At 33.0% G+C, this 25,768-nt stretch overlaps 1 protein-coding gene across 3 annotated transcripts in view; it reads right to left on the bottom strand.

Moving 5' to 3' along the window:
• Positions 1 to 25,768, bottom strand: part of AGTPBP1 (ATP/GTP binding carboxypeptidase 1) — a 169,423-nt gene that overhangs the window by 96,778 nt on the left and 46,877 nt on the right. For 2 of the 3 annotated variants that reach the window (XM_060014980.1, XM_060014982.1), the window contains exons 4-11: positions 20,339 to 20,433; positions 15,883 to 15,946; positions 15,325 to 15,471; positions 14,591 to 14,722; positions 12,746 to 12,839; positions 6,746 to 6,783; positions 3,523 to 3,731; positions 1,803 to 1,980 (exon numbers count right to left, since the gene is read on the bottom strand). In XM_060014980.1, coding sequence (XP_059870963.1) covers positions 1,803 to 1,980; positions 3,523 to 3,731; positions 6,746 to 6,783; positions 12,746 to 12,839; positions 14,591 to 14,722; positions 15,325 to 15,471; positions 15,883 to 15,946; positions 20,339 to 20,433 — 957 coding nt within the window. The remainder of the gene's footprint in view (positions 1 to 1,802; positions 1,981 to 3,522; positions 3,732 to 6,745; positions 6,784 to 12,745; positions 12,840 to 14,590; positions 14,723 to 15,324; positions 15,472 to 15,882; positions 15,947 to 20,338; positions 20,434 to 25,768) is intronic. The other variant, XM_060014981.1, reaches the window with a different exon arrangement.

The raw sequence follows: 25,768 nt of genomic DNA on the forward strand, positions 1-25,768 counted from the left end.
AATCTCCAGAGTCTGCTTCACTGTCTTTTGGCATTAAATGTTTAAGAGAATAAGTCTGGAGGCCAGCTCAATTCATCCATTAACAAATGTTAAATGCACATTTATTATAACTCATGCAATCTAACGCATGCTGAGGATAAAATGAAGGTAAAAACAACAGTCTTAGCTTCGTGGAATTTACAGTCTAACTGAGGATGGTAAAAAATAATGAAAATTGTGATAAATTTAATGAAGCCTGATATGTGAGAAAATGATGGAGAGCAGGGTGTTTTCCTTGTGTCTATGCAATTGCTCTCACATCTCATTCATGAAGCCTTCTTAGTCAGTTAAAGTCTCCATTTCTAGTTCAGTGAACCATCAGTCTGAAATGATGCAGAAAAGGAGCCCTCAGAAAAATATTATCTCTGTCTTTTTTTTCCCCATGTTTGATATATTCCCTGCACTACAAGTCAGCTTTCTCTATCCATGTGATTATTCTGGACACTGAACAAAGAACACTCTGGGGTATATCCTATCTCTCTCCCAGTGTTACTACCTGCCACATATAGTGAAGTCTCACAAGCTTTCTACCAGTTAGAACACCACTTAAACCTCCATAATCCTACACTGAGAGAAAGAAATTCCAACAGCTCCTTGACTCTCCCTCCAAATTAGGTACTAGTGGCCCTCAACCTGGAGCCAGAGATACTGCATTTCATAGAAGGGTGAATAGAGTTGACACTCTTCCTTAATCTATTCTTTTCTCCAACATGTTTGTTGCACACCCTATGTTTATTCCATGAGAATGCTCCTTTTATCTAGTTTTCAGATTCTGTACAGATTTTTCTCCTATTTTTGAAGTCTGTTGGCAATTTTAAATGGAATGAGAAGAAGCAATTAGATCACTGTTTTCACTTAGCGATGTTTAATCAAGTCCCAGACTTAGACTTTTAAACCTTTTAAAGGAAGTTTCTGAATAATCCATTTTGATATTTTGTATAGACTAAACTTCTACTTTAATAATTAAATACTTTAGAAATGCAATCATAACAGTGAACTCTGTGATATATACCATAGGTAAATCTATATCAAGGATAATAAACTAATTATAATTACTTAAAAATTTTCTTAAATCACTTCAAAGCATTGCTTTTAAATATAATTAAAAACCTCTTACTTTTTTAAAAAGTGATCACCTAACAAGAAAATACTTTAGAAATTCTATTAATAGCCTAGACTACTTTCTCTTTTGAATTTTGCTGTGTCTTATAAAAAAATTCTGCTTTTTCCCCACATTAAGAAGTGGAAACTCTTACTTCCTTTGCTATGTACACAATATTGCATCAAAAATGACAAAGAGCCAATTTATGATATTTTCATATTTTCTATCAGGTAAGTAACTGTGCAAGTTTTGTTAAACATAAACTGTAACATGTTTGATGATTAGACACCTTTAACTTTAAAAAATGAAGTTCATTAAAAAGCTACAAATGTAAGCTCAAATAGAATTACCTAAACAGTTAATGTTTACATTCTTAGACTTTGAAAATTTATATAAACTATCAAATACTGTTCCTGTGTGGTACTTAAAGTTTTTCACAATTCACATTTCCACATATGTAGTACACCCCACATTCCTTCCCTTAATTAATCAATCTCAATTTCTTATATTTGAAGAAATATTTATTAACTAAAAAATAATATGAAGGTTTATCGTGTTCATTAAAACCTTCTTTTGCTAGGGAGATGAACAAAAGCAAAAATAGATAAAGTCACACAATTCCAATAACCACTGAAAGCCAGCAAGAAGCATGTGGTCCTACCTTCAGGGGGTAAACTGTAGAGCTGGGCCACAGGTCCAGTCACAGGAATAACTGGTAACTGGAAATGGAAAGAACTTTTAATCGTTGGGAGTGGCAGGCGATTTTTAGGGAAACACTTCCTCATTATCAGACTGGAGGTGTTGACAAGAGGATCAAGGGTCCTGACTGCCAAACATTCCTGTTTTATAAGAAAATAAAAAAAAGATAATGTGCCTTTGGTGAATAAGTGAAACAATTTTACATGACTTCGGAAAGTAATACATTAATAATTTTCAGAAGGCAAATACCACAAAAAAATTTAACATAATTATAAAACAGCTTTGACTAATCAGAAATATCTCTTTTTAAGTAAGAACCTCATATGGCAAATTTAGCAGTAATTTTCCTTAAATATTTTAACTAAGCAGAAATCAGTACCATCTCCGGTACCAGAAGTCTCCAAAGCACTAAGTAATATCTATGAGTGACTTAGGGAGCATTTAGCAAGCCTAGGGTATAAAATAAAAATGAAAATTTAAGGGAAGAAAAAAAAGAAGATTAAGAAATTAAGACAGGTGTAAAAAATAAAAAGGAATGTGCATTTGGCTGAGCCTTTCTCAAAATTCTATCAGTTATCATGCAATAGCACCCCTAATAAGTTAGCTGTTCAACTTATAAAAGAATAGCCTGAATATCACAATTTTAAGTTTTAAGAGTTTAATTTGCTATCCTGGTATCTAATCTTGAGAAGGACTAGTGAACAGGGAATTTGAAACTATTTCATATAACACTGTTATTATTATTGACAATTGACATCTAGATGGCTTTAGATGGCACTTTGATAACCTGTGAAGTTTTCAGTAGAAATCTTCACACCTGACCTGTCAAAACAGATGAAAAACTAAGGCTCATAAATGTGAAGTGGCATAAACAAAGTCACCCAATTCTTCCTCATATATCAAATATCCATCACTGTCTATATTAGGAATAGTAAAAATAAGTGCATGTGATTGATCTAGAAAAGAAAAAGCTAAGAGTTAACATAAAATATGTGTTCTTAACTACTCTCACACAGAAAAAGATTATTTGTTGTGTGTAAGACCAAGAGGGCACAACCAAGGTGACTGGTTGGAATTTTCAAGACAGATTTTGTTCTAATAATTATAGCCTTGTAAAAATAAAAGGTTACTTTGCAATATCCTCACTCTACAGATGCTAGAATCTTGCTAAAGATATTGTTGAGAAGGTTTATGCATAAGATGGTTGGCAGAACCAGGATTCCTAACTCCAGGTTTCACTTCTGTACCTGCACTATTTAAAAATATTCTCTCCAGAAGAAAGACCGAGAACACTCACAAACAACATATCTGCCTTACCAGCCATAAAGGATTTGTGAATACTTATGAGGGGAACATACAAAACTGAGTATAGCCAACTGCACACCTTAGAAAACGTGGCTATATGGAATTCCTTCCTGCCCAGTGGAGAGATTTATATACATCTTCCTTTTACGTATGGGGGAAAAACCTCATATTGCAGAGATATGCACTGAGCACTTTCTCGAACTCAGTCTGATGTCACAGTTGAGAAACGATTGTGCCTTTTGGCTTTCAGATTTTTTTAATATATTTATCATACTTTTTGAGTATTTTTAGAAATACTAAGTATTCTTAAGAACCAAAGAACCAAATCCTATCATTAATAGGTAATCATAATAACAGGAAGAAAATTAAAAACTCACTTGTGAAGTGTTATAAAGAATTTTCATCCCATTGGCATCGATAAATGCTTTTCTTCCCAACTTGATGCTTGTAACACTTTTTAAACTCTGTAAAATTCCTTTTCGAATGAGCATGTTTCTATGCCGATTATCATGGCGGTGCCAATCTACATAAATTGTTAAAAGGACTTGGACATATCCTCTGTCTACAGCTCTCCTGGCATTTGTTTCTTTAACAAAAGAAAATTGAGAAAATATTTTTTAAATAATAAGAGACACTGGTAGAATAAATCAAATTAAAAACATAACCACAATACTGGAATGAAGTCTTACAATACTTTTCCAAAAATAAATGGCAACCACATATTTAAATATTTTTTAGCTAACAACATAAATATGACAAGTTCCAGGTAATTTTCCAGAAACCTGCCCATATATTGTTTTGTGGTTAATAAATATCAAAATATCTTTAACACAATTAAGGTTGTATATTTTTAAATGTTAATACTAACAAAACTTTCATATATTTTAAAACTTATGAATATACTGACTTTCATTACACCAAAAGGAATATATAAGCCTTTAACTCACTAGCTGTGACTATGATTTTGTTAAAAGCCATTATCATTATCGCAACTTCTATTACAATCTTTGTGTGAAATAAACTCCATTGGATTGCAGCTCCTACTACAAATTGTATGTGTTTCTATTGAAATTATTTTAAATTTTAATTACCCCCACAATTATATATAAATATCCATGCCACAACAAAGCTAAGTGAAAAGTACTTAAACAACTTTTTAGTAAGTGAAATGTAAGAAGCATTATATGATTAGAAGATAGTGCTTTATTGTCATTAATTTTTTAATATATGAAAAAACTGCATCAAAATTTTTTTTTGTAAACAGTCAATTTTATTGGGGTAAAATTAACAGAAATAAATTCATAAATTTGATGTACTTCATTTTTTTAATGTTAATATTTAAGATTTTTAACCAAAAGGGTGCATTTCACTAAGATGAGAGCAAGGGGATCGTATCTTAGCAACATCCTGAGCCACCCAGCACCACATGGGTGGGCCAATGATAAGAGTGCAAGATAATGTGGAATACCAACCCATCTGAGGTTGTTTACTTAGAAAGAAATACCAATCTCTTCCTCATCTACATTTACATATAAAATGACCACCTGGCTCATGGCATGGACACTAAGATAATGCAACAGTAAGGCTGTGCTGCTTTTAGTTGCCTGAAAGAATTACTACAGTTTTAAATGTGCTAATACCCACCTAAAACATAAAGACACTGAGATCAACAAACTTATTAATGCCCTCTTAGAAATTATGTTGAGAGCTGGAAGAAACTCACAGGGGCAGGAAGGGGGCACTTTCTTATGTAAAAGGTTTAATACCTCTGTTGTGTCTGGAAGAGAGAGTTTGTTAAGGCTGTGGTTATCTATAGAACAGTTCAATAGGTCTGACTAACAATAGTTTCATGTATTTTAAACAAATATACATATTTTGTTTACACCAATTGGAATATATAAGCCTTTAGTTTACTAGCTTCTTAGTATTACCAGTAATACTTAAAAGATATTACTATCATAATGTCTTTTAAGAATCACTGTAACTCCTATTACAAACTGTGTTTCCACTGGAATTCCCAAAAGCCTAAATGGTATTTATGAGAAATATTTAAATTCTTTATTGAAGATCAAATTAAAAACTTGTGCATAACTCAAACACAGGTGCTGAGTGACTCTTAAGAGAAGTGAGCAGATCTATCTGCAATCCAAGATCATTTACTTGTCAGTTACTTTTTTACCTGATGGAGCAAACAGATATGTTTGCCCACCATCCTCCTTTGAAGGAGAAGAAGGGAGGGAGTAAAAGGAAGCTTATTATTTAAAACTGAAGATATCAGCATTTCAGTCATTTTAGGTTAACTGATTTCTAAAAATACTTGAAACTTAGAGTTTTAGTTTTTACTGACTTTGAATTAGTGACTTTGTCATCAGTGATTCTGAAAATTAGTAAGCTTTAATAAGAGTTTAGTTTTAATGGCTATTTTAATCTACTCTAAATCAAAAAAAATATGCCTACATTAATTTAAAAATTAATCTTTAAACAATTTGAACCACAAAGGCAGGGAAGGCACATCAAAGCAAGGCTACAAATATCTTTGAAATTAATCCAAATATTCTAATCTTGGTCTAAAGTTTATCACATCATATATGAAAACAAAGCTACATAGCTAATCTAATTGAATAACACACATTTCATTTCAAGGATAAAACTGTTAACTGAATTTTATGCACTCTAGTATATAATAGTAATACCTAAGGTGATTCTTTAAATTTAATAAATCATTACCAAATATCAGATTCTCAATCAATTAATCATTTGCTACTGTCCTTCTCATCAAACTTAAGGGCAAGTTGGTCTCACCATCAATAGACAGTTTTGGGGAAAAATAACATTGAAAGCCATCAACATAGATCTTTAGGACTAAATGTTATTGTGGTTAAATAAGATGTTAATTTAATCAACCAATGGAATGGGGGAATGGGAGTGCTAACAAAAATTAATATTTAAAATACAGACACTGAGTATCATGGAGAGAAAAAAAGCACATAATGCAGATGGTTACTCTCCAAAAAAAAAGCACCATATTGCGTTAAGACACATTTCCTCCAATACTTCAATTTTGAAGATTAAAAAAATTGTGCTTTAGTCTGTAAATGCATTTAGTAAAATGTAAATTTACATTAAGTCATTTTTAATGTTATAAATTTGAATTTTATGGTAGAAATAAAACTTCTAATAAAGAGGTCCTAACTGAAAATCATATGTTACATAGAGACAGTAGTTGTCAAAGATACTCTTCATGGTAGATGTTCTCAAGGCCATGTTAGCATCACTTTTTCAAAATGATAGTATATAATATTTACATATTACTTTCCCCTACTAACAAGGCTTTATGTTTATGAAAGTAACTTAGAAAAAGGAAGTCAATATACTTGAATAAATTATATGAATGTACTGATAAATTAGAGCTCAATAAACATAAATGATCTTAGATATATATCAATCGACTGTACTAAAAGATAAAATCAACTTTGACATTAAATTATTATGAACAAGCTTTATAAACATAAACTAAATCTACATTTCCAGTTTCTTTAACATAGTAGACAGAATACTCAGAAAAATAGTATCTAGTATTTCTAGTATTTAAAAACTTACTTGATTTTAGCAATGCAGCAAGGGTGTCTAAAGCAACCCTGTCAACATGAGAAAACACAAACAACAACAAAACTAGTAAAATTAATCTACAATAGTAAATTCATACAATCTTTTCAGATAAGTAATTAGTATCTACTCCAAATGTCATTCCTGTTATAATCAATTACATATGCTGTTTCTCTATATGCCTCACTTCCTTCAGGTTAAAATTGGATATGAGGAAGATTGAAATATCAACAAAAAAGCACCAAAAAAAAAATGTTTAAGAAAGAAAAAGAAGAAAATTAACAATGTCTAAGTCTTCATATCAGAGGTTAGGTGAATGGAATCATTGTACCTGTGTCTGACTGGGACAGAGTTCACAAAGGAATAATACTAAGAATCATAGATTCTGATTCACAAAAAAATTAAAACAAAAACAAGTTTTAACACAAAGTTTGCAACTACAAAATTCTATAGATATTCGTAGCTATCTGACTTCAAAGTATTTTAGTTCTATCAAGCAATAATCCTAACACTTAATGTGATAACAAATGTAAAATATTTTGGAACTAGGAGGTTTGGGGAGAGGAAGTATGAACCCTTAACATTTTTCAGCCATACGGCACCAAAGAGAATAATGACCTAATTAACATCTCAAAAATTCTCACTGCCCATTAGAGGACTTATATATTCTTTGAATATAAATGTGCAGTTACACACAGTGAAATCAGTGGCCATTAAGCAACTTTGAAAATATATATAACATCACTGTGGAAAACCTGTAATTCAAATATTTTTTTAAAAATGAGTTATTGAAGAAATGGAACTTTCAGGAACTTTAAAAATATAAGCCAGTACCTCTTAGTAAGATTTCAACAAGGATAATTAATTTGCATAAAAATATGTACACTGTCAAATTTAAGCATTTCACTCATCACTAAGCATTTGTTGAATGCCTACTAGATACCCACAGTAGCAGGTTCTTCATGGGTATAAAATTAGAAAACAAAGTTATCTCTTTCACAGATAATTTTACAATCTAGATAATGTAATAAAATGTACATATCTATGGGAAAACTACTCAAGAAATTAAAACTGAAAACAAGATAATAAAGTTAAAAAAGCTACATACACACTAGTGGTACACATAGCGTGACCAGATGATGACTTCTAAGATGACTTAGAAGATTTAAAACGGATACTGATTTAAGATGGATATTGGTTCAAAATAAAACCTGAAACAATAATCCAGGACTAGGTACAGACTAAGTGCTCATTTATAATAAATGCTCATTACTGCTACCCTCTAGAGCAAGTTGTTAACAGTTACATTTTGGTTTATTGACACAAATAAAGCAACCATATAAACATTTATTTATGATAACATTTGTAAAATAAAAACAACAGTATATGCTCTAAAAAATATAAACTCCTGCATGTAACTTTCTCAAAACAATGTGCAGTTTTGGTAATGGCAAGTTAAAAGTAAATGAAAACTATAAAATTATAACAGAATTTTCACAGCACTGAATCATCAGTAAGAAACTTTTCATAATCTTATAATTATTCAATAAAATGCACTTAAGACTGTAAAACTATCAGAATAAGGATGACTTTTAAATTGGTCAAAATCAGAATTAAATGGATCTTCTAAGTACAATGGCAATTTTGGGGAAAAAAGACTTCATTCAGCAAGGCCTGACAAATGCCAAAAATTGTTACATATGCCTTGTATATGTGTTTTCTAGTTTAATTGTTAAAAAAAAAAATTCCTAGTCCATAGAATTGACACATTTTATGAATAAGGAAACTAAGGATTTCAGAATATAATATGCCTAGGGTCACATAAAAACTAAGTGATATGAAAAATAAATCATACAAGATTCTTGTTGAGAAAGAAAATTATGAAATCAGAAATGTCAGTCTCCTCCAAAAAGATATGTTGAAGTCCAAACCTCTAGCACCTCAGAACGTGGCCTTATCTGGAAACAGGGTCTTTGCAGATGTAATTAGTTAAAATGAAGTCATGCTGGAGTAGACTGCCCTTAATCCATCAACACAGATGCTCTTATAAAAAGAGGGAAGACTATTTGAAGACAGACACACAAGGAGAGAACACCATATGATGATAGAGGCAGAGACTGAAATGTTGCACCTACAACCAAAGAACACTAAAGATTGCCAGCAAACCACCAAAAGCTAGGAATAAGCAAGGAAGGATTCTCCCCTGCAGGTTACAAAGGGAACACTGGTCCTGCTGACAAGTTGATTCTGAACTTCCAGCCTCCAGGGACAATAAATTTGTTATTGTAAACTACCAACTTTGTACTAGGTACTTTGTTACAACAGTCCTAGGAAACTAATACAATTGCTTAGAGGCAATCATTTGCAATGAACTCAGAATTTTCCCATCTACAGCTAAGTCTTAATTCAAAATTTTAAAAATCTTAACAGCACTTTCAGAAACAGTCTTTCTGCCTGCTGGCAGCTGTTTACAACACATTTGAACCAAACAGAAGTGCTCTGACATTTTCTAAGCCTTAAACTACATGTTTTTCTCTTGATGTTTATTCTTCAATGCTGCCAAAACTGGATATGCACCCAATTCCTTCTGCCCATCATGCTTGTTCCACAGCCCCATTAGATGAAAAGAAATTATGAAGTTTGGTGCAAAGTCGTCTTGACAGTTTTACCAAGATGTTTTTTAAAAGGTATTTTTAAAAACTTCAGTACTAAGGAATTTCTGCAATTCTATATCAGTTATAAGCCAGTATGAATTTATAATATAAAAGTTACCCAACAATTACAGAATAGTATTTATTGAAAAGTACATTTTTATATGTTGATTAGAATTTCTCAGCACCAATATTTTATACTTCCTCATATATTTTTCAGTCTTCACAAGTCCCACACAGAATAACATAACTAACAATGGCTTTAAAAGCAGCCTGTGGCTTATTCATTTGGGAGCAGTGAGGGAGGAGAAACTGAAGCCCCAGGTACTCATGAAGTTATTTAAGTTGCGGGGGGGAGTCAATGCTTGCAATAACCTCCAAACCTGTAGTGAAACTCAGAAAGAGTTACAATAGCTTTTAGAGTTGCTTCCTTCTAGATTAACAGTGTTTAAATCCAAAACCTAAAATTGGAAAGGAAAGGAAATTCTAAAGGAAAGCACCGCTCTTCAAACATAAATAATAACCCTCAATCTTCTTCAACTAACTAAATGCACGGCATTAAGCGGAGGAAAAATTGGTATACAAATGCTCTAGATGTTGAGATTGTTTAATTAAGGGGGAGATCCTACAATTATTCAAAATAATAAAGGAATCATGATATAGATGTCTGGTCAATGAATGGTTTATCCTTTTTAAAGTAAAAATAAAGTTTAAAGAGTTTTTCTTTTTAAAATATAGAAAAAAGAATGAAGGAATAATGTAGATAATTTACATTCCTTTCTCAGAAGTTTAGACCCACTGATTTCTACATGGTTTTGGAAATGGTCCATGTTGTATATTATACAGATACTTGTGAAATGTTCTTTTCTCATAGGAACTTTTTATATTAGGTTTGGTAACTTGGTTACAATAGAGTAATGTAGATCTTAAGTAGGAGATCATAACCAAGATCAAGATTAATTTTAAAGTACTTTAAAGATCAAGAAGAGAAAAGCCATAAAAATTTTAAAGATAAAGAATATATTTTTAATATTAACTAGGATTCATGCACATCCACATTACTACATTACTTACCTAAACTAATTACACTGCATTAATATAGCCATTGTGCTAATTACAAGAATTAACTCATTAAATCCTCATAACAACCTTATGATGTAGGCACAAATACTACCATTTTATAGACAGGAAACTGGGGCATAAAAAGTTAGGCAACTTACTTCATATCATGAGGCCAGTAAGAGCTAACATGCAAATCAAGTTCTGCAGAGCTCCAAAGCCCACTCACTACACTACATCAATTCTGGAAGTTGGTTTTACTAATTGTGAACAATCATTTTCTTTATCTTGTCACATTTCATCAGATGCTCTAAGACTGTGTGTATGATCTTTATATAAGTAAATATGCTGTCATCCCACCAAATAATATTTAATAAATAATTATATGTGCAAGTAAGCTTCCATTTTCAAGCAGGGTAAAAGCTAAACATCTGGCCTTTATTAAGTAAGGGTGAAAAGACTGAGCATGTTCTGGACATTATTCATTTGTAAAATTTAACCAAACAGTTGATGTGGACAAGTTCTTCCTTATAAAAGAATCACAGCTAATAAAAGTAGAAAGAATGAGAAAATTATTGAGAAAATAATTCCAAAAAGGTTTATTATTGAGAAAAGGTTTTTTATTGAGAAAAAGGTTCCAAAAAGTCACTATTTTGGAACCTTTTAAGAAATAATGGATCAGGCAATGCTATGAAATATTGCTAAGTTTTTAGGTGAAAGGGGATGGAACATTTCAACACAATGATTTTCAGTGGTGCAAAACAGAGACCCAGCACCACCTATGAAATATTTTGACCATTAAAAAAAAAAAAAAAAAAAAATCTAATCAAGCCTCAAGCTCCATCAGTCTACAGAAAATTTGAGGGATATACCTACAAATTAAGTGATCCCAGTATACAGTCATCTTAATCTATGTTGGGACATTCTATAAGATGCCACCCAGTTCCTTCAACAAATAAAACAGAACGGAAAAGTAGGGGGACTGTTATTGACTGCAAAAAATTACAAGACTTATCAATCAAGTAGAATGTAGAGCCCTTATTTGGATCCTGATTTGAACAAGCCAACTGTAAAAAAAAAGACATTCCTCAGACAATCAGAAAATATTAGATGATCTTAAAGAATTATTAATATTGTTGAACAAAGAAATGATACTTTGGTAACACTAAAAGAAAAAAACTATGTCTGATAGTGATCATACTAAAGAATTTACAGTATAAACGTCATGGCTGATATTTGCTTTAAAGGGCATTTGGAGACAACTGGAGAAAACTAAACACACTGGATTTTAGATTGTGTTAGGGAATTAATCATTTTGTTGAGTATGATTACAGTATTATGGTTATTTTTTAGGTCCCTATTTAGCAGAGTTACATAATGAAATATTTAGGGGAAAAGTGAGAAAATATCTGGTATTTGCTTACAGAAATTCATATATATGTGGAAAACATCTGGGATTTGCTTAAAAATACCCCAGGAAAAATAAATAAAAGTCTGGAGGGGGAATAAATGAAACAAACATGGCAGAATGTTGATAACTGTTGAATATAATAAGTAATAATTAATATAAGTGCTGTATTTGAAAAATTCCATAATAAAAATTTTTTTTAAAGAATGACCATTAATTTGGCTTAAGAAAGTACTAAATATAATGAAATAACTGAAACTGCTTTCATTTTGAGGTTGAGAGACCTACAAATGAATGTGCATATGTGTGTATATATATTTATTTATTATTTATTTATTTATGGATGTGTGTGTGTGTGTGTGTGTATATATATATATACACACACACACACAAATACACACATATATAACACATATTTTGAGATATATATACATATCTCAAAGTAAGAAAAAGAATAACATGATTTTGACAAAGAAGAAATGTATAAAGTTAAAATATATCCAGATAATTGTAAGACTGAAAGAAGTAGTCATTAAAAGACTGTAAAATTGGGTAGGGAATATAGTAGGCACTCAATAAATGTTTCTGAATGAATGATACTCTATAAATGGTCTTTTTTCCTATTATAGTATCTAGGAATGTTCAAAGTCTAAATTTCCATAACACTATGTTCAATGAATGTATCTAATTTTGATATATTTTTGAAGATTAAACTTTATACTAAAGAAAATCTGTACCATAATTAAATCACTATTTAAGAACTGAGAAAGGACCCTAGATACAATTTAACTCAACCTGCTCATTGTACAGATCAAGATGGTAAGGCCCAAAATAACAAAGGGTATACCTCTATTTACACATAATACATTTACTCACTTCATAAGACTGGAATTCTTCTTACTAAATGGTCCAATGATTTTAAACATCAGTTCCACAACTCCATTCTTCCCTAAGGATACAGAATTCACAGCTGGGAAGGGGAAAAAAAAGATGTAAAGTGATTTAAAAACCTCAGTGAGTAGAAATGTATATACATGTGATACATAGCCAAAAATACATACAAATTGTTTAGTAAATGTGAACTCAAGTCCCTCGTAAAGTCCACCTTAGTCAATACTTCAAAGGAAGGGGGGTTTTTTTGCTTTATTTTTTAATGTTGCAGGGAAATTGCAGTTACATGTTGTTAAAACAAAGTGTTAGACAAAGGCGTGCCAATGGGAAGATGAGGTGGGAAAAGAAGTTAAAACAAATTATGAAAGGTCCTAGAAGCTGTTAATTCTTTCAACTGCAGGGAATTACCCAAAAGGAACAACAAATCAGATCTGCATTTTAGATACAGGTCAGATCTAACAGCATTGTAGGAAAGATGGATTTGAGAGACACATTAGGAGACTGTGGTCTAGGCGAGAGGTAATGAGGACCTTAACTAAAGCGACAGCAGTAGGGAAAAACAGGTACACTTTAGACAGAACATGCAAATAATTACCTAACCAGAAAATTGTGCCTGACATTTTCAATCCTGAACAAATATTATTTAAAAATTATAGATACACTGTTTACTGACCTCCTGGTGCTTAATTAAATAAAATGCCACCGAAAATGTAGTTCCTAAAGTTTTGTATGACAATTTTAATTTCCTCTATATCTGTTTATTACTCCATTATCGCTTCTAATTTTAGTCTGTTTTGTGTTCCTTTTTCCTTCATTCAGTGGTTTATCTGTTTTATTTTTAATCCAATTGTTTTATTTTTTAAATCAACTTTTGAAGATTTCATAACGTATTTTTTCTTTACTATTTCATTCCTCTGCTTTCCTTATGTTTATTGTTCTGTTCCTAATTTCTTTGTTTAAACAGCCAATTAATTCATTTCCGTATGTGCTTCTTAATTATTTAAGTGTTAATTATTTAAGTATTCAAAACTATTTTCCTGTGAGTACACCTTTAGCTATATTGTCAAAGTATAGATACAGATAAATAAATACACACACACACACACGCATCTACCACTTTGATTATCGTTATTTTGTGATGATGTTCTGCAATAATATGTACTGTACAGTCTCAATTCTAGGTGTTTTATTAATCATTCCAATCCCATAGTCAGGGAATAGAAGAAAATCCATACCTCAGGGGCTTGGGACCTAATATTACATTAGTGAGAGAGGGAGAGAATATGTGTGTGTGTGTGTGTGTGTGTGTGTGTGTGTGTGTACGCCCATTGGGAGACACTTCATCTGAGACTCTCTCCCTGTGATTACTGTTTTCTCCAGCTTCCTCAGAGGCTCCTGTGCTATTTATTTTCGGTTCTGCTACTTCCCTATTCATTACTGAAGAGAATTAGCTCCAGGTGACTATGCCACCACATTCCTTCCTTCTCAATTTTCCTCTCATCTGTGAAAATCCAAATACGCATAGCAGTTTTTCCAGCTTCCAATGTCCTCATATTCCTCCAAATCTTCTCCACAGGCCACCTACTCATCCCCCTTACTACATGCCTTTACAAACTGGGGGAATTAATGAGAATTCTGAAGATTTTGTCAACTCACCTTCTTACCCTACCTCACTTCTGTGGTGGGGGGTTAGAATTACAAAGAGCCATATTAAATATTCTCTTTCCTTGTCCACAAATTTTAGAGACTTATGAAGTTAAAGTACAGAATTTTCATTTTGTGTTAACTTCACAACACTGAGCTAACTAAAAGCTGCTCTGAAATACTCACAGTTGGCAGAATATACTCGTAAAAGCTGAAGACAAGGCAAAACCAAGCGATGATTCTGCAAATTCTGTTTGACCAAATTCAGGGTTATATTTAGAGCTCCATTAATTCTAGCTTTCGCTCCAAATTTTTTGTCTGTTTAAAAAAAATGAACAAACACAATTTATTCATATATAACTTCTGAATAAAATGAAATGTCATAAAACAATGAAATTTCTAAAACTAATATTGTAAATTCATATTATCAACTAAAAGTTGATCTGAGATAATTAAAGCTGTAATCACTTTCTTATATGATTATGATTAAAAGCTTAACTAGACTGTAAGCTTTTTAGGCACTGAGACGTGACTATAAGATGACTATTAATGAAAAGCAAACACATTCTACCTGCATGCTCCTCAAAGCATTCCCATCCACACTCCCTCCTTCTGGCCTCAACAATATCCATGTTATGTGTATCTTTTGTAACATATATATGCAGGGACACACACACCAAGACACACTTCTGACTTTAACGCATTTTTTCTTCCTTTTTCCACCATACGCAATAGAATTACTCAGGAATTTAGGATCCTAAATTCTTGCAGGTCACTAGTTGACTGTAAAAAGCATTCCATGACTCAGACCAAGACAAAGCAGTAGCATTTTAGATTGTAAAATTTACCAGTTTCAAGGCACACAGAATTGATGTAACAAAAACAGTTCCACCTGAGAGTCATACAAACAAAACCCTTACCTTTCGGTCCAATTTTTGCAAGAATGGAATGAATCTGCACCATTAACTCCTCATTCAGAGGAGATTCTTTGTTGGCGTTCATAAGTATCTGTAATAATATTTGTGAACCACCTTTGGAGACTAAGAAACTCGCTCTTCGACCTCCACCTAAGAAGTTTTTTGAAAGAAATATGTTGAAATCGCAAATTCTTCTATAACATATTAGATATCACAACCTGTTAGCTTTAAAGAAGTATTAAAAGTGATGACTTCAGAAAGCAAACAAATAGCATCAAAATAAAATTTTATTTTATTTATGTTAGTTTAAAAAATAGCGCAGACAGTAAATAAAAGTGATGCAAAACTCTACATTCAAGGCTCTAAAACACATGGGTTTGAGGGACACCAGAAGATACCAAAAACAAAGCAAGAACAAGAGTATGACATTTTCGCTTCCAAATTCCAATACTCAGAATAGCCTCTGTATGAGTATCAGAAAATTCCAAAAAAAAGTACACATGATGCATTTCTGATCATTGTTTACAAACAGAAATTACACCAAAGGAAACAAAAACTTACCAGCTGACACCAGCTCAACAAGAATGCTTAAGATATTAAGTGTAGTTTGAAGATCTTTCGTTTTCTGAAATAAATAGTTTATTTGCTTTATTAAAACATTGTAAATTTGTGATTCCCAAACTTTTTCTGTCTGTCGGGAACCACCTATATTTTACAGATGACCTTTTTGGTTTCTCTAAGAATAAACGTATTCAGGTTTTCATTATTCTCACACATCACTTCAGTCTCTTATCGTCCTTAAAATTTTTTGGAAATCATCTGAGCTATTATTTTCTTATTATCAACAGGAATTAATTTGTCATTTGAACTCGTCAACTTCTACCAAATAGACAATACAAATAAATGTATTAAAATATAAAAGGCACTACAATGTATATATGGTGACTATCCAGTGAGCTCCCCTCTCAAAAAGTAACTGCATTATCAATTTCTTGTGCATCCAGCAAGATACTGTACACACATAAAAGTAATCCATGTAAATACACATGTATACATAGATTTATTTCTCCAAATGGTATTACTGCTCTATAGATAACTATTTTTATACTGATATTTTTACATGTCAATAAATAGTTTCTTCACCCTTTTTTAAGGGCCACATGATATATTCCACTGCATGGCAATACCATTGTTTATGCAACCAGTCACCTATCAATGGGATATTTAAATTTTTTTAATCTTTTGCTATTAAAAATTGCAACCAAAACTAAGTACGTACACTTACAGGGAAGCAAGTACAACTGTACATGGGATAAATTCCTAGAATTTCTGGGTCAATGATATGGGCATTTATTTTGATAGTAGATATTACTAACTTGCTCTTCACTGAGCAATTTACACTCCAACCCACAATGCAGAAAAGTAACTATTTCCCAAAGTCTGAACAACCAATCTAATAAGAGAAAATGTTTAAATACTGTACTTTGGTTATATTTCTCTTACTAAAAGCAATGCTTGGATGAAGAAAACCACATAGACAGCAGAACTGTGGCCTATTCAAGGAACTGCCTCATCCCCAGAGTAGAAGGATTTTACAGTGCTTATTTAGAGGAATTTCGGAATTGCAATGTATCAGTGACTGGAATGGGACTCTTGTTCTTCCCCTTCCCAAAAGGGAATAAGTGTTGTCTACGTCACCATTTAAGGGCAGAGACTAATGGAACCAGAAAGTCAAATCCAGACCAGAAAAAGGACCACACATTAACCAGAGACCCTTGTCTTAGCACTGTGGGTGTTAACTGGACCACTGGCTTACTGGGGACGGAGTTGGAAGAATGAGAGACAAACATTTGTTAAAGAAAAGAATGGACTGCGGCAGGAGCAGTATTGCTAAGTGTTCATCTTCTTCCTGGGTACACAGCCAAACCACATTTTCCAGCTCTTTTGCAATTACATTTGGGCCATATGACTGAGTTCAGGCCACTGGAATCTGAATGGAAGTTGCACTTCTATCTCATTTACCAGGGAAGTGGGATAATTATTTTTTTAAATACAGTTTTTTATTTTTAATTTTTAAAAAATTTTATACAATTTTAAAAGGTTACTTTCCATTTAGTTATTACAAAATATTGGCTATATTCCCCATGTTGTACAATACACCCTTGTACAAAACTATCTTGCACCCTATAGTTTTTTTGGGGGGGAGGGGATATAGTTGTTTTACAATGTTGTGTTAGTTTCTACCGTACAGTGGAGTTCCCTGTGCTATACAGAAGGTTCTCATTAGTTATCTATTTTATACATATTAGTGTATATATGTCAATCCCAATCTCCCAATTCATCCCACCACCCCTTTCCCCCCTTGGTGTCCATACGTTTGTTCTCTACGTTTGTGTCTCTATTTCTGCCTTGCAAACAGGTTCATCTGTACCATTTTTCTAGATTCCACATACATGCGTTAACATGTATTTGTTTTTCTCTTTCTGACTTACTTCACTCTGAATGACAGTCTGTAGGTCCATCCACGTCTCTACAAATGACCCAATTTCGTTCCTATTTATGGCTGAGTAATATTCCATTGTGTATATATACCACATCTTCTTTATCCATTCGTCTGTTGATGGGCATTTAGGTTGCTTCCATGACCTGGCTATTGTAAATAGTGCTGCAATGAGCATTGGGGTGCATGTGTCTTTTTGAGTTATGGTTTTCTCTGGGTATATGCCCAGTAGTGGGATTGCTGGGTCACATGGTAGTTCTATTTTTAGTTTTTTAAGGAACCTCCATACTGTTCGCCATAGTGGCTATATCAATTTACATTCCCACCAACAGTGCAAGAGGGTTCCCTTTTCTCCTCACCCTGTCCAGCATTTATTGTTTGTAGATTTTTTGATGATGGCCATTCTGACCAATGTGAGGTGATACCTCGTTGTGATTTTGATTTGCATTACTCTAATAATTCGTGATGACTAACAGACATATAGGAGAAACTGACAATAATACATAATAGTAGAAGACTTTAACACCCCACTTACATCACTGGACAGCTTATCAGACACAAAATCAAAAAGGCAACAGTAGTCTTAAATGACACCAGAGGCCAGTTGGACTTAATAGGTATCTACAGGACATTACATCCCAAAACAGCAGAATACATAATCTTTTCAAGTGCACATGGAACCTTCTCCAGGATAGATCACATGCCAGGCCACAAAACAAGTCTCAACAAATTAAAAGGCACATGAAAAGATGTACAATGAGGATAATTATTATAGAAGTGCAAATCAAAACAACAATGAGCTATCACCTCACACCTGTCAGAATGGCTACCATCAAAAAGAACACAAAAAACAAATGTTGGTGAGGATGTGGAGGAAAAAACCCATGCACACTGTTGGTGGGAATGTATATTGGTGCAGCCACTGTGGAAAAGAGTGTGGAGGTTTCTCAAAACTAAAAATAGAACTACAGAATGACCCAGCAATTCCCATCCTGAGTATATATCCAGAAAAAAACAAAAACACTAATTTGAAAAGATATATGCACCCTGATGTTCATAGCAGTACTGTTTACAGTAACCAAGATATGGAAGCAACCCAAGTATCCATAAACAGATGAATGGATAAAGAAAATGTGGTGTGTGTATATATATATATATATATATATATATATATATATATATATATACACACACACACAATAGAGTATTACTCAGCCATAATAATGAAATTCTGCCATTTGCAGTAATGTGGATGGACCTAGAGAATTTTATGCTTAGTGAAACAAGTCAGACAGAGAAAGACAAATATTGTATGCTATCACTTATATGAGAACTCTAAAAAATAATACAAATGAATGTATAAAGCAAAATTGGAACATTCTCACAGATACAGAAAACAAACTAGTGGTTACCAGTGGGGAGAGAAAATGGTGGAGGGGCACATTAGGGGTACAGAACTGAGTTAAAAAATACTAAGTATAAAACAAATAGGCAACAAGAATATATTGTATAGCACAGGGAATTTATAGCCATTATCTTGTAATAACGTTTAATGGAGTATAAACTGTAAAAACACTGAATCACTATGCCGTACGCCTGAAACTATAAAAAATATAATATTGTAAATCAATACTATACTTCAATTAAAGGAAAAAAAAAAAGAGAATTCCCTGGCAGTCCAGTGGTTAGGACTTCACACTTTCACTGCTGAGGGCACAGGTTCCATCCCTGGTCAGGGAACTAAGATCCCACAAGCCATGCAGCACAGTCAAAAAAAAAAACACACACACATGAACTCACTCCCTGATCATTTTTTTTCCAGTTCTACTAAGATATAATCTGACATATAACATTGTTTAAGTCTAAGGTATACAATGTACTCACTCACTCCTTATTTTTAACATTGCACTGAATAAAATATAAAATCTTGATTCTGTCTTGCTGATCCACCCCGAACTGTTATACTAGCATTGAAACTTAATTAATATCAATATAATATAGTTATTCAACCAATGTATGAAGTGAACTTAATCATAAATGAATAACTAACAGTATAAATGAGAATTTCCAATTTCAATCTTTTTTTTTTTTTTTTTTTTTTTGGCCATGCCACACATTATGCAGGATCTTAGTTCCCTGATGACCAGGAATCAAACTCATGCCCCCTGCAGTGGAAGCACAGAGTCTTAACCACTGGACTGCCAGGGAAGTCCCTCAATCATTTATTTTAAGCTAAAGATTTATTTCCAACTAATGCTTTATTTTCTATTACCAATTAGAATGGCATATTAAGATTTAAAATATGGTTATCATTATAATCCTAGGGAAATACACTTAGAGGTTTATCTAATATATGTTAGAATGTTTATATCCCCATTCCAAATAATTTAAAAAAGAAAACAAACTTCCATTCATTGGCTCTACCTCTAGGATAAAAATTCTGTACTTTGTAATTTTTTTTCTCTCAGTATTGGTTGCTATTAACAGCTACATAATTAAAGCATGTCAGTGACTTACCTCTAATGTTGACAGCAGAACTTCCATTCCTGTAGAACCTTTGGCTGTCATTTCTCTCCTTGTTTTTTCTGAAAAGTAGGAAAAAAAGTTTTCTTCTAAAACATGAAAGAAAAAAAATTACATATAGTTTTATCACACAGTTAACATTTACTAATATTAGATATTATATTAGTTATAATTATATTATATTAGATAATATTCCCCGTGGTATACAACATATCCTTATGGCCTATCTTACATCAAATACTTTGTACCTCTCACTCCTCACCACTATATTTTCCCTCCCTCCCTCCCTACTGGTGACACTAGTTTGTTCTCTGTATCTGTGAATTTGCTTCTTTGTTGTATTCACTAGTTTGTTATATATTTTAGATTCCACAGTTAAGTGATATCATACAGTATTTTTCTTTGTCTGACTTATTTCACTTAGTATAATGTCCACCAAGTCCATCCATGTTGCTGCAAATTTGTTCTTTTTTATGGCTGAGTAGTATTCCATTGTGTGTGTCCGTGTGTTTGTGTGTGTATATCACATCTTCTTCATCCATTCATCTGTTGATGGACACTTAAGTTGCTTCCATATCTTGGCAATTGTAAATAATGCTGATATGAACACTGGGGTGCATATATTTTTCAAATTAGTGTTTTTGTGGCTTTTTGGATATATACCCAGGAGTGGAATTGCTGGGTCATATGGTAGTTCTATTTTTAGTTTTTTGAGAAAGCTCCATACTGTTTTCCACAGTGGTTGCACCAATTTACATTCCCAACGACAGTGTACAAGGGTTTTTTCTCCACATCCTCACCAACATTTGTTATTTGTGTTCTATTTGATAATAGCCATTTTGACAGGTGTGCGGTGATAGCTCATTGTGGTTTTGAGCTACATTTCACTGATGATTAGCAATATTGAGCATCTTTTCATATGCCTGTTGGCCACCTCCATTTTCTCTTTGGAAAAATGTCTGTTCAGTTCTTCTTCCCATTTTTTAATTAGGCTATCTGTTTTTTTTTTTGATGTGAAGTTGTATTAGCTGTTTATATATATTAGATATTAATCCCTTATCAGTCGAATCATTTGCAAATATTTTCTCCCATTCAGTAGAAATGGAAACTAGATGATCCTTTTCATCACAATAAATAGAAAAAAAAGGTTGTCTTTTTGTTTTGTCAATGGTGTCTTTTGCTTTTAAATTGAATTAGGTCCCATTTATTTATTTATTTTTGCTTTTATTTACTTTAGGACATGAATCCAAAAAATTATTGCTGCAATTTATGTCAGTGTTCTGCCTATGTTTTCCTCTAGGAGTTTTATAGTATCCAATCTTACATTTAGATCTTTAATCCAATTTGAGTTGATTTTTGTATATGGCGTTAAAGAATGTTTTAATTTCATTCTTTCACATGCAGCTGTCCAGTTTACCCAGCACCACTTACTGAAGAGGCTGTCTTTTCTCCATCGTATATTTTTGCCTCCTTTGTCATAGATTAAGTACCTGGGTTTATTTCTGGGCTCTCTATCTTGTTCCATTGATCTATGTGTCTGTTTTTTGTGCCAATACCACACTCTTTTGATTACTGTTGCTTTGTAGTATAGTCTGAAATCTGGGCGTGTGATTCCTCCAGCTCTGATCTTCTTTCTCAAGATTGTTTTGGCAATTTGGGGTCTTTTGTGTTTCCATACAAATTTTGAAATTATTTGTTTTAGTTCTGTGAAACATGCCATTGGTATTTTGATAGGGATTGCACTGAATCTGTACATTGCCTTGGGTAGTATGGTTATTGTAACAATACTGATTCATCCAATCCATGAACATGGTATATCTTTCCATCTATTTTTGTCATCTTCAATTTCTTTCATCAGTGTCTTATAGTTTTCAGAGTACAGGTCTTTTGCCTTCTTAGGTAGGTTTATTCCCAGGTGTTTTACTCTTTTTGATGTGATGATAAATGGGATGGTTTCCATAATTTCTGTTTCTGATATTCTGTTGTTAGTGTACGGAAATTCAGCAGATTTCTGTATATTAATTTTGTATCCTGCAACTTTACCAAATTCATTGAGGAACTCTAGTAGTTTCTGGTAGCATCTTTAGGGTTTTCTATGTATAGTATCATGTCATCTGCAAACAGTGACTATTTTACTTCTTCCTTTCCAATATAGATTCCTTTTATTTCTTTTTCTTCTCTGATTGCTGTGGCTAGGACTTCCAAAACTATGTTGAGTAAAAGTGGTGAGAGTAGGAATCCGTGTCTTGTTCCTGATTTTAGAGAAAATACTTTCAGGTTTTCATCACTGAGTATGATGTTAACTGTGGGCTTATCACATATGGCCTTTATTATGTTGAGGTATGCTCTCTCTACGCTCACTTTCTGGAGAGTTTTTACCATAAGTAGATGTTGAAGTTGTCAAAAGCTTTTCTGCATCTATTGAGATGATTATATGGCTTTTATTCTTCAATTTGTTAATGTGGCACTGTTTCATTTGTGGATATTGAAGCATCCTTGCATCCCTGAGATAAATCCTACTTGATTATGGTATATGATCCTCTTAATGTATTGTTGGATTCAATTTGCTAATATTTTGGTGAGGATTTTTGCATCTATGTTCATCAGTGAGATGGGCCTGTAATTTTCTTTTTTTGTGATATCTCTGTCTGGTTTTGCTATCAGGGTAATGCTGACCTTGTAGAATGAGTTCAGAAGCATGCCTTCCTCTGCAATTTTTTGGAGTAGTTTCACAAAGATAGGTATTAACTCTTCTCTAAATATTTGGCAGAATTCACCTGTGAAGCCATCTGGTCCAGGACCTTGGTTTGTTGGGAGTGTTTTAATTACTGATTCAGTTTCATCACTGATAATTGGTCTGTTCATATTTTCTGTTTCTTCCTGGTTCAATCTTGGGAGACTGTACATTTCTAAGAATTTACCCATTTTTCCTAGGTTGTCCATTTTATTGGCATATAGTTGTTCATAGTAGTATCTTATGAGTTTTTGCATTTCTGTGGTTTCAGTTGTAATTTCTTTTTCATTTCTGATTTTATCAATTTGAGCATTCTCTTTTTTTTTTGATGTATCTGGTTATAGGCTTATCAATTTTGTTTATCTTTTTATCTTTTCAAAGAACCAGCTCTTATTTTCACTCATTCTTTCTAATTTTTTTAAGTCATTTTATTTATTTCTGCTCTGATCTTTATGATTTCTTACCTTCTACTAACTTTGGGTTTTGTTTGTTCTTTCTTTTTCTAGTTTGTTTAGGTGTAAGGTTAGGTTATTTGAGATTTTTGTTTCCTGGGCTAAGCTTGTATCACTATAAACTTCCCTCTGAGAACTGCTTTTACTGCATCCTATAGATTTCAGACCATTATTTTCATTTCATTTGTCTCCAGGTATTTTATGATTTCCTCTTTGATTTCTTTAGTGATCCATTTATTGTTTAGTAACATACTGTTTAACCTCCACATATTTGTGGTTTTCGCAGATTTTTTTCCCTTGTAGTTGATTTCTAGACTCATAACATTGTGGTTATAAAAGATACTTGATATGACTTCAATTTTCTTAAATTTACCTAGGCTTATTTTGTGGTCTAGCATGTGAACTATCTTGGAGAATGTTCCATGTGCACTTGAAAAGAATGTGTATTTTGCTGCTTTCAGATGGAATGTTCTATATATATCTATCAAGTCCATTTGGTTAAATGTGTCATTTAAGGCCAGTGGTTCCATATTGATTTTCTGTCTGGATGATATGTCCCTTGATGTAAGTGGAGTGTTAAGCCCCCTACTATTATTGTGTTACTGTCCATTTCTCCCTTTATGCCTGTTAATACTTGCTGTATGTATTTAGGTGCTCCTATATTGGGTGTAAATTTATTTACAATTGAATTGATCCCTTGATCATCATGTTAAGTCCTTCTTTGTCTCTTGTAATGGCCTTTAAAGTCTGATACAAATATTGCTACTCTGGCTTTCTTTTGATTTCCATTTGCATGGAATACTTTTTTCTGCAGAGGAAATGTTTAAAGCTAGCAGAGGTTGATTCATGAGGCTCAATGAAAGAAGCCATCTCTATAACATAAAAGTGCAAAGTAAAGGAGCAAGTGGTGATGTAGAAGCTGCAGTGAGTTGGTTACACGAAACAGCAGATTTTCAATGTAGACAAAATAGCCTTATATCGGAAGAGATGCCATCCAGGACTTTCATAGCTAGGGAGAAGTCAATATCTGGCTTCAAAGCTTCTGTCATTAGGGACTAATGCATCTCGTGACTTGAAGTTGAAGCCAATGCTCATTTACAATTCCAAAAATTCTAGGGCCCTTAAGAATTATGCTTAATCTACTCTGCCTGTATTGTATCAATGGAACAATGAAGCCTGGATGACAGCGCATCTGTCGGCCAACATGGTTTGTTGAATATTTTAAAGCCCACTGTTGGGACCTACTGCTCAGAAAAAAAAAAGATTTCTTTCAAAATGGGACTGTTCACTAACAATGCACCTTGTCACTCTGATGAAGATATACAAGATTAGTGTTGTTCTCATGCCTGCTAACACAACATCCACTCTGCAATCCATGGATCAAGGAGTAATTTTGCCTTTCAAGTCTTCTTATTTAAGAAATACATTTCATAAGGCTATAGTTGTCATAGGTAGAGATTCCTCTGATGGATCTGAGCAAAGTCAGTTAAAAACCTGTAAAGAATTCACCATTCTAGATGCCATTAAGAACATCTGTGATTCATGGGAAGAGGTTAAAACATCAACATAAACAGAAGTTTCAAAGAAGTTGATTCCAACCCTCATGGATGACTTTGAGGGATTCAAGACTTCAGAGGAGGAAATAACTGCAGATGTGGTGGAAACAGCAAGAGAACTAGAATTAGAAGTGGATCCTGATGATATGACTGAATTCCTGTAATCTCATGATAAAATACTAACAGATGAGGAGCTGCTTCTTATGGATAAGCAAAGGAAGTGGTCTTGAGATGGAATCTACTCCTTGTGAAGATTGCTGAAGTGACAACAAAGGATTTAGAACACTACAAAAACTCAGTTGATAAAGCAGCAGTAGGGTTTGAGAGGATTCATTCCAGTTTTAAAAGAAGTTCTACTGTGGGTAAAATGCTATCAAACAGCACCACATGTTATAGAGAAATCATTCGTGAAAGAGTATGTGTGGCAAACTTCACTGTCTTATTTTAAGAAATTGCTACAGCCACCCCAGCCTTCAACAAACACCACCTCAATCAGTTAGCCGCCTTAAATATTGAGGCAAGACACTCCAACAGCAAAAAGATTATGACTCACTGAGGGCTTACATTTTAAGCAATGAAGTATTTTTTAATTAAGGTATGTACATTTTTTTAGACATATGCTATTGCACATTTAATAGATTACAGTACAGTGTAAACGTAACTTTAATATGCACTGGGAAAC

Source organism: Delphinus delphis, chromosome 6 (genome assembly GCF_949987515.2).
Source record: "Delphinus delphis chromosome 6, mDelDel1.2, whole genome shotgun sequence".
NCBI classification, from domain to species: Eukaryota; Metazoa; Chordata; class Mammalia; order Artiodactyla; family Delphinidae; genus Delphinus; species Delphinus delphis.